The sequence below is a fragment of the Microtus oregoni genome, unplaced genomic scaffold (assembly GCF_018167655.1).
Source record: "Microtus oregoni isolate MIOR12 unplaced genomic scaffold, Mior012 000038F_ref0000394, whole genome shotgun sequence".
Classification (NCBI taxonomy): domain Eukaryota; kingdom Metazoa; phylum Chordata; class Mammalia; order Rodentia; family Cricetidae; genus Microtus; species Microtus oregoni.
In genome coordinates, this window is record NW_024543097.1 from 6,513,867 (window position 1) to 6,528,375 (window position 14,509).

General features: G+C 36.8%; 1 protein-coding gene across 2 annotated transcripts in view; it reads right to left on the bottom strand.

The window, feature by feature from the left end:
- The window catches only part of Ikzf2 (IKAROS family zinc finger 2), a 137,872-nt gene that overhangs the window by 37,607 nt on the left and 85,756 nt on the right, over window positions 1-14,509 (bottom strand). For both annotated transcript variants that reach the window (XM_041631942.1, XM_041631943.1), the window contains exon 4: window positions 3,859-4,125. In XM_041631942.1, coding sequence (XP_041487876.1) covers window positions 3,859-4,125 — 267 coding nt within the window. The remainder of the gene's footprint in view (window positions 1-3,858; window positions 4,126-14,509) is intronic.

A 14,509-nucleotide genomic window follows, 5' to 3' on the forward strand; every position in this document is an offset into this window, starting at 1 on the left:
AATTTTAAAAATTCTATAAAATGTTAGGAATCCTGATATTCGATACTGTAGGATATGCCCCAGGCTAAGCATTATGGAAATACAGGTAGAATTATCTTAAATTTAGGTAAAAAAATTACCTACTTTTTCTCTATATAAATGCAAAACAATGATATATTGTCATAAGGGCCTTAAACAATGCATAATTATTTTAATTTGTTCTATAAACCAAATGGAGAGTCAGTTGGTTCTTTTCGAGTCAGTTTATATTTTATATAAAGTATTATATTCTTCATATACAAATGGAAACAAAAGTTTGAAAATCCCAACAGATTCCTTGCTCACAGCGCTAATATTGCAGAACAATCTGGTTCAAAACCAAAGTAGGTTATTGTATTGGTGACAACTGATCTTCCCATTGGTGGCTACAGAAGACTGGACTAACAGTAAAGAAAACTACCTGAGATGTCACAGTACGCATCTATTTTTTTTTAAAGTTGATTATGAGTGCTTGTGTGTCATGACTTTTAGATGTAAGGTGTTGCGAAGCTCAGCTGGCCTTGAACTTGTTCTGTAAGAGAGACTGGTCTCAAACCCCTGCTCTTTCTTGCTTTGTATCCATGCATCACATGTGTGCTCCTTCATGCTAAGCTGGTAGTGGTCTTTAATGCCAGCCCACCGATTTACTGTCGACTGAACAGAACAGAACCTTGGAACACAAGAGTGAAGAGAAAATGCCACAGTTTGCAAAGACAGGAGAGCTATATCCCCAAAAGGATCAAACTTAAGGATTGTCTGTATTTATAATTTCATCACACATTCATATCCATGTGTGAACTAAGTCACTACCCTTATTTATTCATTTATTTATTGGCTTGCTTACTTATTTATTGTTCTGTACCCTACATTCTCAGTGAAGAGTGCCTGGAGTATCTGATGAAAATATTACCTGATTATTTATTAAAGTAACAATGCCAAAGAAGTAAGAGCAAGCGATTAAAGACACTGGAACTGGCACTTTAGTAGAGAACAGGAGAGATCGAAGAAAGATGCATTAGATCTGAGATGCCATGTAATTGGAAAAAATTCGGTGGTTTTATTCTTTCTCTTCACTGTCAATTGTATATTAGATCATTTATGAGCTTCATCAGGGCATCACCAAGGATTTAAGAGAGTGGCTTTTGTTTAGCTACACATAAAATGTTTTAAAGGTGGGCAGCACTAAAATGAAGGCAGTATTTCCTAATACACTTGGTTAAAGACTAGATTCGGACTACACAGCTCTACAGTTAGTTTAAAGAAACCCAAAGAAGCCTGTCACCAAACAGTATTACAGTAGAAGTGAGAACATGACAATCAATTGGGATCAACTCAGTCATCAGAAATCTATAGTTAAGGCCTATTTTAAGAGGACAGCTCTAACAGAGCATCCCAGAATCCTAAGTTTCTCTATGACTATCTATTGAAATTAACAAAAGTCTCCCAAATCTGAAGAAGGAATTCTAGTGTTCAAAATAGGTCAGTAAGGCAAAGGAGTTTGTGCTCTTGAGTGAACTTCAAATGGTTGCTTAGTAATTTTATCCATGTCCTAATTAGTGAGCCTCATATTCTAGGACCTGTACAAATCTGTGGAATAATTTATAATCAAGTCCTATACAAGTTACATCATTTTCAATGTTCAAATAATTCTATTCCACTTTTGTAACAAATATGGAATGGAAAGTGGAGTATGTGTTTAACTATTTTATTTTGAAAAAAACCAGTGAATTTCACAACAGATACAATAAATTACAAATTAAAACTTCATCTTCAAAAAACAGTTCTTGTGTTCTTTGAATTCTCTTAAATAAGAACACAAAAAATTTATTAAAGATCTTCCCAAACTAGTACTTAGTATAGACTTCAGTCTTAAATATATCAGTAAGTAAAATTCAAATACTACAAAGTAACTGAACTGTTTTAATATTGCAAAGGAAAATTAAATGGGTGTTATGTTCTTCAGAATACTCACTCTAACATAACATAATAAATGGGGAGTTTTGTAGACTCCTATTCCAAACCAGTATTATTTCCTAGGCAGGGAATAAAAGTAGATTAATTTTGCAGTCTTGTCTTTTACTTTCTTATTGAAGAGGAACCAAAGTTTGGTATTTCTTAACTTTCCCCAAGACTTTTAAAATATTAAAGGAAAAATTCATTAGTGACATAAACATTTTAAACATAATGTTGTTTTTAAAAATATTCATAACAAAGCAAAAATACTAGTTATGATAGAAAATTAATAGATGGGAAGGTGATGATATGATTACCTTCATCTGAATGTGAAAATTCTGCTGGGCCAGTTTTTAGTTAGTTTCTAGGGACACTTTATAATAAGTTGTTGGTGTAGGGATAGTCCAAGCGTGTGTGCTCACACCACACTAGCCTAGAAATCACAGTACCATGGTTCTAGTCTCGCTGGTGATTTTTTTCTAGGTAAGGGACACAAGTCAGACAACTTGACTTTCCTCAATGTGTGTCATGAGAGATCTAAACTAAAAATGTTTTAGTATGTAATTACAGCATATTTTTTAGGATAAAAATTTTAAACTGATGATTTAGAATTAAAATTTTAAAATAAATTACTTTCCTGTGATTTCTCATTCTTTCCAAAGACCATCGCAGTTTACAACCTAGAATATTAATTATTAATATTTTACTAGAGAATCCCACCATATTTTATTGAAAGATACATTCCTTTATTTTTTTCTTTCTTTATTAGAAAGGATCTCACTATACAGCCCTGACTATCCTGAAACTCAATATGTACACCACCAGGTTGGTTTTAAATTCACAGAGATCCTCCTTCCTCTGTCTCCCAAGTGCTGGGGTTAAAGTGTGTGCCACCAATCCTAACTTGAAAAATTTTGTTGTTGTTTGGTTTGGGGACAGTCTCATGTAGCACAGGATGGCCTCAAACTTTATTTTAGGATGACCTTGAACTTGTGTTCCACCTGCCTCTAACTGCGAACACTGGAATCACAGGTGCATGCCACCATGCACTGCTCAACTTGAAACGTCATAAAAGATTAACTGTTATCCATTTAAACACACAGACACAACCTCATTGTGTTGCGTTTACCCACTCTTCCCGTCCTTGCCTCTTGTCATTTTTTTCCTACTTCCCTCAATCAAAAGCTTTGAGAAGATTTATATAAGACTCTCCCCTCCTCATCTGGCCTGTTTTTATGAAGTACTTGTAGCTCTCAATGCCTAGAAGCATATATTAAATTATCCACAGGCATTTTTCTCACCTCATCCCACAATTCAATATTTCTACCTACGTACCCACCCTAACCATCTTTTTACAGAGATAAAACTAAAAATTGCAAGAGGATAGTAACCTCCTTGAACTAGAGAAATAACCCCTGCTGCAGAGGCCTTTGATAGGCAAGACTGACCAGAAATAATACTTAACAGAGTTAACCAAAGTGAAAAGAGTCCATCCTTATATAAATGTATGAATGCTATTTGTAGTATAAGGTCCTAGGAAGCAAACTATATTACCTGCCCAATGGGTATGGTAAAATACGTATAGAAATATAAAAAGATTAAATTACTCAATGAAATTCTCCTATACCTTTTGAACCCTTATCATATTATTGCTATAGTAAGAACTGTGGAAACTGATTCCCAAACTTCTTTTCTGACATGCTATTCAGATGGGAAGACTGGAAGTCAAGACCCAGGCTACTTTGTGCTTCCCAGCAATCCAATACTAGCAGAATTCTGAAAAGGTAACTTCACATTGCCACCCCTGAATAAAAAGGAGAGTAGATGTCAGGTAATATCAACATCAGATGCACGGGCAGTCATCAGGTTATTCGTTCAGCTGCTTACCAGTGTGACTCCTTTTATGTACCATAAGCACATTGGGCCCAATGCAAACCATGCCACAGACGTCACATTTCAGTTTACCATTCGGAAGCCGGATTCCTCCCTCGCCTTGAAGATCCTGGACTTTCCTGTTGTCAGCCACCTCGCTGCTCTCAATTAGGGGTTCTTCTAGGCTGCTCCCCTCATCATGGCCCCTGATCTCATCTTCGCGGCTCAGGGGTTTCCTGTCACACTCTTCATCACTCTGCATTTCTAGCTTTACGGAATTTGCTGCAAGTTAAAAGGAATTTAAGACATTGGTTAGGTGCTGCCACCTCCGTTTCTCTCCTGCCCGCTGTCACTCTATGGAATGAACGGGAAGGATATACTAAGTCATCCCCTGCTCTTCCTGTGAGCCAGGCTTCGGTGAGAGGGAACACGGCTCTGGAGCCCTCTGGGTGAGCAAGGGACCCCTCACTTCCGCAAACACTTATTTATTTCACTCAGCTATGCTGCGTTGACTAATTCTCGCCAATAGCGAGTTCCTGTATTTCTTTTAAAGTTCGTCACTAAAGTTAATGAGAACGAAGAGCGTGTGTGGAAAACTCAAGGTTAAGTATTGCTTAACCCACTAAGCCACGCCTCCTCCTGGTTTAACAATCCTGTTCAGGTCACATTGTCTGCTTCACATCAGCATACGTGTGTCGACCTGCTCTGCACACAGCAAGAGAAACAACTCGAGCTCTTAATCCCACAAATGTCTGCCACACAGGGAAGGCACATCGTCGAGGCCAATGTCCCCAAGTCAGACTAAACACAAACATTCAGTTGAGAGCTGTGTCAATGTGAGGTAAGGCGCATAAACCTTGCCATCTTAAACTACCCTGCTTTTGTTTCGTACATGCAGCAAAAAGAGGCCTCTATGGAACATACTAGACTACAAACCAACGTGCTCGAACACTGATGTCTGCAAACCAAGGAGCAGCGAGTGACAGGAATGGCACGACATGCATGTACACACTTGCGACTGTTAAGAAGTGTAAGGCCTTCTGTCTGCTGTTTTTGGATCATCCTGCAGAAAAGTTGCGCACAGCCCTTGATCTAAATGGCTCACTCCATTGACAAAGTAGAGGCAGGCTTTAAATTAGCATCAGATTTTTGTCCCACAATCTTCAAAGTTTCTCAGAACTCAAGAATCCATATTGAATCGATTTGATATCACAAGTAAGTTGGTTACTATCTGGATAGAGGAAATGAGTTCAGAGAGGCAAGCACGCTCTTTTTACTGTAGCTGTTTGCCTGGCGAAGTTATGAACCCTGGATTCATGGCTCGTGCTTATCAGGACTGGGTGCCATCACAATGACTTTCTCTGTCCTTCTCTGCAGAGCTCTCTTCTCTAATCAGAGGCAGTGAACTGCATACTGCCGTAGGCATAATCCTAAACTAATTACTTAACCTATGAATCTTACATCGTGCGCTTGAAAAGGGGAAAAAACTCAAATTGCTGACTAAGGTTCAGACAGAACCATTTGGGGAGAGTGGAGAGACTTACATTCTTAAGTTGTTAGGCATCTTAAAGAGCTTAGCATTTTCCCTGTCATCCATAAAATGGAGATGGCAATGCCCCCACTCTGTAGGGTTGCTCTGAGCTTTAAATGATAAAACTCATTTAATGAGTAAGCGTGCTTTTCTTTCTCTTCAGGCAATATGGTGCTATGATTACTTTGTAGGATCTTGGAGAAGATTAATTAATTTAAACTATGTAAACTGTTCTGTAATCCACAAAGGGAAAACCATTCATATGGAATCTATTAACTTAGAAAGTGATATGATCCTATTGGTTTTTGAGACTAGAAGAGACAATATTCTACTCAACACTATGTCCCCAGCATACCCTCAGGCCTTGTGATATACAAGAGATGTTCATGCAGTATTAACTCATGATTTTTACTAAAATTACTCTGTGTTCCATTTCTCCAACCCTGTTTTAAATGTTATAGACTTCATGCCATTGTGAAGAAAGACAAAACAATATGAGGATCAAATGTGAAAATTAAGTCACTTTTAGCAAATGTGCAGAATCTCCTAGCCTGTCTCTAAAGAAATCATGATCATATGCTCGCATTTAGAAGTCTATCTGAATACATTTAAAATGAAAAATAAATTTCATATCTAGACTATCAGCAGAGATTCATGATCGTCCCTTCTTTGTTGTTATTAAATATATAGATATTCACATAGAATGATCAGTGTGAAGTCTTGTATTTTTACCTGTATTTAAAATTATGAGTGAAGTTCATTGTGATAAATTTAAATGGTCTTTCTGAAAATGTTTGTTAACATTATTTGCCCATTTTCCTATCAGGTTGTCAAACTTTCCTCACTCATTTAAACTCATTTAAGAGTTTAAATATTCTTTATTCTGAAAACCAAATTCAAAAATTTTCTAGTATCTAAACTGATTTTAGGACTGATGTAACACCACAAGCAGAATACTTCACAACAACAATACAAGACAGCATGCAGCCAACAGGGCACATGTTGGAAATACTATATAGAGTTATGTCTGTTTGGACCTCAGATCTCTTGCCAAGATACCTATGTATATCAAACATTCCAAGTCTGACAAAAAAATACACTCTGTTAGGAACTCTGATGCCCAAATTTCTGCAAGGCCCCGTTACCCAGGATCTTAGTCCTATACTGCTGGTGTATTTGCAAATATCCTGGCATTCCATTTTATTCATAAAATAGTTACTGTTTGGTAAGGCATGTTTAACCAGCATACAATTTGCCAGAGATTCTCTGCAGAATTCAAGAAATATATTCCTGCATGTGCAGACTTTTAGCATAAAAGTATAGACCTCTCAAATATTAAAATAGGACAGAATTATAAAAAATATGGTTTGATTTTAAACATCAGAGCATTTTTTTCTTAGTGAGAAGACATTTAAATGAGGATATCCAAACCCAACAAGGGACATGGATAAAATGTCATTAAAAAAAAAAAAAAAAAAAACCTCTGTCAGGCCAGACAATGATGGCACATGTCTTTAATCCCAGCACTCAGGGAGGCTGAGGCAGGTGGATATCTTTGAGTTTGAGGCCAGCCTGATCTACAGAGAGATTTCCAGGACAGGTAAGGCTGTTACACAATGAGACCCTGTCTTGATAAACAAAACAAAGCAAAAAATCAAACAAAACCACTGTCAGATTAAAATATACTCATCAGGGTCTGCTCTCCCAAGAGAGTATACTGGATGCAAACACTTCAGAAAGGTTTATTTTTGCTGTAACTGAGACAAAAAAAAAAAAAAAAAACCTGATGAAGTTACAATACGGGTTTTTTATACCAGTGCTTAAGAAATCATATTTGTCACCTGTAAATTTGTGTCCCATTGTTGTCCTTATACAGTAAATTAGTAAAACGCAACACGTTTCAATATACATATCATTCACTAATTTCACCGAAAATGGAAGCCCATTCACAACACCACCACCAAAATATTCCCATCATAACTCATTTCTGACATCTGTGTCTAAAGGTAATCTTAAATTCTATATTAAAAAGCAAGAAATTAAATAAAACAGCCTTTAAATCCTAACTATTAAACAGAAGCCATTTCTAGCTCTAAAAAACTATGGCATGATTTATTTTCAATATAAGATGTTTCTAATTATAACAGAGCAATAATGTTTTAAATATTTAATGATAAAATTTAAGTGTTAGGGGAAAAAGTAAAAGTTCAAATTTCCATAATAAGAAAGAGTTGACTATCACTATTTAAAGCATAAAGAGCCTAATACTACTATCAATCACTAAATATAATATTATTAATTTTTGGAATTGGAATTTTAACCTTCACTGTATGAACTTATTCTGACAATGTGGTCTAGAAATATGTTCTCATAAACAGGATAATTTCACTCTACATAAGTCTGAAGCCAATTTGATTTTATGTAAGTCTGATGTGTTCTTCCACACTGTGTAATTCAAAGCTATAATGAAGCTCGTTTGGAAAAACTGACTTCTCAGTCAAACGATCTTATATTATAAGCTTCTCCAGTAAGAGTATTGGGGTATCTATCCTCAGAAGCTGCACCTTACTGGGCTACCTCCACTCAGAAGCTTCACAATACTGGGCTACCTACACAAAGAAGTTTCAAAAATCATCATTGTGCCTAGAGGTATTACAAGGAGTAGAGATACATATTATAATTGCCTTTCATTCTTTAGTGAGACATTAAGGGGTACACTGAATGAAAGTTTATATACATGTAAATAGATACATATTATTATCTCTCTCACACACACAGACATGCACACATGGTAGCATCTATAAACAAATAGTAAAATAACATTAGTAAGTTTCACAGCCGTTAAGAAATTAATTCAGTTTGATGTATGTAACAATACAATTTTGCTTTGAAACTATGATAAAATAAAAGTTGATCATGTGACAAGCATAACTAGAAAGTAAAATGTGAGGTAATGTACCCACATAATGAATGTAACACTCGCATGAACCGTCTCCCTCAGAGAGCAGGAGACAAACACAGACTTTTCTTTAGAAGTTGGTTTTTTGTTTAGTTTTTGAGGAAGATCTTAAATTTGGGTGAATAGGGAAGGGGAGAGGAAGGAATTGGGGGAAGGGAAAAAAACATGATAAAAATATAAATATTTTTAATTGAAATACTTTAAATATAAAACTGTTTTAAGTAATAAAAATATACGAAGAAGAAGAAGAAGAAGAAGAAGAAGAAGAAGAAGAAGAAGAAACGTCACAGACCAGGAGGAGTCTAACCCCAGCCAAATGCTTGAGGAACATACTCAGAGACTTAGCTTAGGTCCCTAGCATGACCTTCTCAACAAGAAAGGGAGAAACATACCAAAATACCTGCTGCTGCTGCTGCTTCCACTGTGTTTACCCCTTATTGGAGGTTGGTGATTAAAAATAAAATAAAACCCACTTGCTTCATAAGAAACTTGCATTAGCAAGGCAGTATATTCATAAAAAGAAGTCAAGAAGGAGCTTGTGCCTAAGAACAGTAAAAATTCCACTAATATAATTTACTCTCACAACGAATTTACTGATGAAATACTACAAAGGTTAAGGAGAATTTCCTTTGGACATTTTGGATAAATTGGATATTTTATTATATATCCATAAGTCAAATTTCACCCAAGCACCCATTTCTGCAAGATGGGAGAATCTGCAACCTCTGGTAATTGATTCCTTCAATTATATGAAATAATTAATTTTTTAAATGAGTAAATTTTTATATGCATGATGGAATATATAAAGCTAATTTTGAATTGTCAGAATTAAGAGGACAAACTTTACTTTCCATAAGAGGGAATTTGGTTTTGAAAAATAATATCACGAAATTTTATTTCAAAAGCTGTAGAAATACAATAGCAACCAAAACAGGAAGTGTAATTATCAAATATTATGATCATATAAACTTTATACAAATTAAAACTTTATTACTAGTGTGACTGGATTCTACTAACACACACGCAGATTAGTTAAGCTTTCTGGATGGATAACAATACATGGGGCATGTGATTTGTTTCATTCACTTGCAATCATGTATAGATTAATCTTGCAGAACATAGGATAAGTTTTCCAGATTGTTTTCTGTCTAATGGTTGTGTGTGAATGTCAGAGAACAACTCTGAGCTTAGTATCAGACACCTTTTCAAACAGGTTCTGTTTTTTTCTGAGACAGGGTCTCTCACTCGCCTGGAGACTTACCAAATACACTGGCTCGCTGACCAGCAAGTCTCAGGGATCCACCTATATTTGCTTCTTATCCTTGGGATTACACCCCAGGATACCACATCTGGTTTTTGACATAAGTTCTGTACATTGAACTCAGGTTCTCATTCTTATATGACAAGCTCATTACTACCTCCCCAGCACTAAATTTAACACGAAACAATTCAGTGGAAGCAAATACTAAGGGAGTTCAAGTAATGTTGGCTTCATATGAAGAAGAAAAGGAGACTAGAATGTCATTCTTCCCAAATTAAAGCAGTTATCATGTGTGAGTCTATTTTTAGATACTCGGTTTCTGCTGTGTAAGAATTCAACTGGGCACTTAAGGGATTTTAAAACTCAGAAACAATTTCTCTCAGTTACATGAAATGGTGTTAAACACACTAATTGAGGGGGCTGGAGAGATGGCTCAGTGGTTAAGAGCATTGCCTGCTCTTCCAAAGGTCCTGAGTTCAATTCCCAGCAACCACATGGTGGCTCACAACCATCTGTAAAGAGGTCTGGCGCCGTCTTCTGGCCTTCAGGCATACAGACAGAATATTGTATACATAATAAATAAATAAATTAAAAAAAACACTAATTGATTCAATACTTCTATCTAATCATCTGCTGAAGCTGAATCTATACCAATGTAACTTTCTTTCAAACATTAGAAAAAGACACACTAAACTTGATTAAATCTATGTTACTACTCCAACAGCTGGTTCAATAAAGTGTTAGTGAAGCAAAATACCTTCAAAATTATGAAAATCACAATTATTTACCAAACCTACCAATAGGCCAAAGGAAACAGAAATGATCCTAGCCAGAGTTATCTTAATGTCTATGTGATCATTTTTAACTATTCAGTAATTTCAAAGAATATGAAAACTTCAATCCTGTTGAGTGTGAGTAAGTGATGGATAAATCTTGCGAAGCAGCCTCCTCACAAAATCTTTCAAGTATTTGTTTTATGAAAGGTTGGACAAGTCCAGACACTGGTGTCACCAACAGCAGTTGAGCAGTTTGTGGGCAGCACTCTGAGACTGTTCTTCACAACACCCTGAAATATTCCCCACGTGTGTGTGTGTGTGTGTGTGTGTGTGTGTATGTGTACACACACATGCATGTCTGTGCATTTGTGTGGGGGCTTCCAACCTGAGTGCACTCTTTGGTTGCTTTCTACCTTAATTTTGAGGCAGGGTCTCTCACCGAGTCTGAAGTTCACCCTTTGGCTCTGCTGGCTGGCTCGCTAAAGAGCTCCATTGATCCACCTGTTTTCATGCCCCACACCCCACGCCAGCACTGGGGTTGCAGATATGTGTCCTCAGCCCTGACTTCTGCTGGAGATCCACATGTGGGTCCTTAGGACAATGCGTCAGGCACTAAAGAAGCAATGCCATCTCCCCGGCCTTCTCCATCCAAATAAGTACAACACTAAGGCCAAATCTGTTGTTACCATTTTCAGGAAAGTGTTCAGGCCGCAAAGTTTGCTTTTAGCAAAACTCATGTTAGCCTTACACTTTGGCGATTTCATTAATGTATAAGCTTTAATTTTACAATGCCTAACATTACAGTCACCAAAGGAAATATAGTGTAAATTCAGAGATGCAACAGGGCTATCCTTACATGATCTCACACACTCTAGCCACTTACCAAATATTTTGCTAAACTGTTGCTGCTGACTTAGGCATTTGACTCTACTTCTTAAGTTACTAAAAATTTATAAAAATTAATCACATCTGAGAAACTTATAGAGGTAAGTTTCAAGCACAAAACACCATCAATATCACTGTAGGACAAGATAGAGTTACCAGGCTACTAAGAGGTTTAATAGTAATAACCACTAAGGTATATTTTCAGCTTCACATTATAGATGAAGATACGGGTGAAATGTCATGTTTGAGTTGCACAACTATTCAGAATCGGCTAATGCTGGGACCCAGCACTCACTGAGTACTGAACTCTTGTGATACTGCAGGACAGTGACTTGTAATTAGTGAATAGCAAAAGAAATGCCAATTCCTTAGGAAATGGTGACTAAGCACAGTGTGTACATATATAATTCCACGTCTAATATGGGGGATTAGTTTGCCAGTTTGGAGTAAAGAAAAAAATGTGTGAGAGTCTGTTTGAAAAAAAAAGCCGCTCGTACTGCCAAATTTTCTGAGCATGGATTTCATCTCATGTAAGAGCAACTGACTTTGAACTGGTATTTGGCAATCATGTGTTTAACATAACTATGGGAGGCTTACAAAACAAATTACATTGAGAAATAATTTTAATAAGAGGAGAACAAAATTCTTAACCTAACTTGTGTACGAAGGAAAATCATTACTATACAATCCAGTCCAGTGGGCAAGCTCCCAAAGAGAAGCACAGCACAGGATCACCAGAGGCCACTAAGGACATGGAACCAGGTCAGAAGGCAGCAAGGAATGGAGCGGGGGTGTCTAGTATGGAGCAGTTCCAACAGAGGGAAGATCCAGTCCCTGGATTTTGGCAGCTCAGCATAGTCTCTGAAGTGACAAGAAAGGCAATGCTGTCCATGCTCTGGGTTCAACCCTGCTTGGGGGAGTCATACACATGAAGACCAAGGCCGGAAGGTCCTCCAAAGGTCTGCAGCATTTGTCTGCAGCACACAAAGATTCCACACTAGGCCCACGCAATGTAGCCGGTCAATGATAAATGAGAGCCCACGAAACCTATCAAGTAGTGACCAAGAGAAAACCCATGATTAAGGGACAGTAACCTGGAGAGCTGCCATGCAAATCTTAGTACTTCTAAGTCTATTTTCGTTTTCCATAGCCTTCATGCCTGGCTTCTGGTTCTACGGAGAGAACACTCTGTGCAGTCATACAGAAAGAACATCTACATTAAAAGGAGAAAAACCCTCACAAAACAACATATGAGGTAGTGGAAAGGTAGATTGGAATACCCTAAACTACTAGTGTGTGAATGCCATGTCACCTACCAGTCAGTTCCCCCAGTTTCTGCTGTATGTATACAGCGGGATAATATTCTCTACATAAAACCACAAGACTGTGCCACACGGTCAATTAGAGCAATCAAAGATTCTGAGCATGAGCTAGATCCTGAAGCTTAAGGCCACAAGACCTTAGGAAACCTGTCTCGACTTTCTTGTGTAATAACTATCAAGATATTACATTCTGAGTATTAGGCATAATAGTATATATAACACAGAAAGATATGTTACCTATTAAAAATTTTAAACAAATCCATATCATAAATGTATACCACCAAATAAGATGAATATTTGGCGTATCATTACTGAAGGTAAGAAGGTCCCATGGTGACATTTAAGACAATATTTATATACATATAACATACAAGTATCCCACTCTATACATGTAATAGGGAATAGGGAGATTTGGTAGGTGACTTAACATTCATACAATACTAATAAGTCAGTATGCACTAAAGAACATAAATAATAAGCCAACAGCTAACATAATGCCAAACCGAAAAAAGAAGGCTCGTTCTCAAAGATCTTGAATAAACCCCAAATGTCCACTTTCACCTCATTATCCAACTCAATACTAGAAGTGATAGCTAGAGCAATCCGGCAACAGAAAGAAATAAAGATTATCATCTGGAAAGGAGGAAGCCAAGTTGTCAGCACTGGAGAAGACATGGTATTTTATAGACAGAAAAATCATAAGACTTCATAAAAAATCTATTAGAAAATAGTATGGCAAAGACACAGAATACAAAATCAGCATACAAAAATCAATAGTATTGCAATATAGTAGGATCCAATTATGGGAAATAGAAATCAAGACAAGAATCCCATTCATAATTGGTACACAAATTGCCTATGAATAAACTTAACAAAAAGGAAAAGAATTTCTATGGCGAAAATTATAAATCACCAGTTAAAGAAATTGTAGGTCATGCACGCACAGACTGAGAAGAAGGCATGTGTTCACAGATGAGAAGAGAGGACACTATTAAAATGTTCATCCTGCCCTAAGCTAACCACAGGTTTAACATAACCCCTATGGAAAGCCAATGACATCCCTCACAGACCAGTTTAGGCTCTTTTTGTCATTTACAAAGGGAAGGAAGTGTTCTCTGCAAGTTTTAGCAAATATTGAGTCAAATTAAAAGTCTATATGTGGTCCCAAGAGGCAAGTTTGGTCAATCAGAAATGTGTAGCCAATAAAGCACTTTGACTAGTGAGAAAGAAAAACAATAGTGATTAAAATTTACCAAGCAATTTTTATAAACATATCTGTGCCAAATACAGATTTTTTTTTCAAAGTAACAGCATCATATTTATTAACTATGAACATACCTTATTTCCTAATCTTAATGAATGAACACTTTTTATAAAATAGAATATATATGTACATATAGCAGATATCAGTGGTATCACGTGCTAATTTTCTGGAACAGAAATAAAGAACCTACAACATTGACAAGAGTTTCAAAATAAATAAATAAGTAAACAAACAAGCAAAGAAATAAACAAACAATATTGCTATAAATGAATTTAGCCAAAGAGGCAAAAGATCTCCTCAAAGAAAATAAGAAATTAGAGCTGGCGAAAAGGCTCACGGGAGTAAAGGTGCTTGCCACCAGGCCTGCGTACACGAGTCTGATTCCTGGACCAGGCAAGTCAGGCTGTGATCTCACCCCTGCCAATGGCATGCATGTTTGTGTATAAAAACTTGCTCACGTTCACAGATGATACATCAATACTGTTTTAAAAAAAACTGAAGAAGTCACAAAAACAAAGTCACAAAGGCACATTCTTGGTGCCTCCAAGAATGTGGTTAGCAGGCACCTGAAGCAGGAGGGAGAGAAAGATAAGAAGTGTCTGCCAATGGGTGCAATGCTATGGATCGATAGGAACAGGAAGTTGTGGTGTATTCGTGTGGGGGGGAGT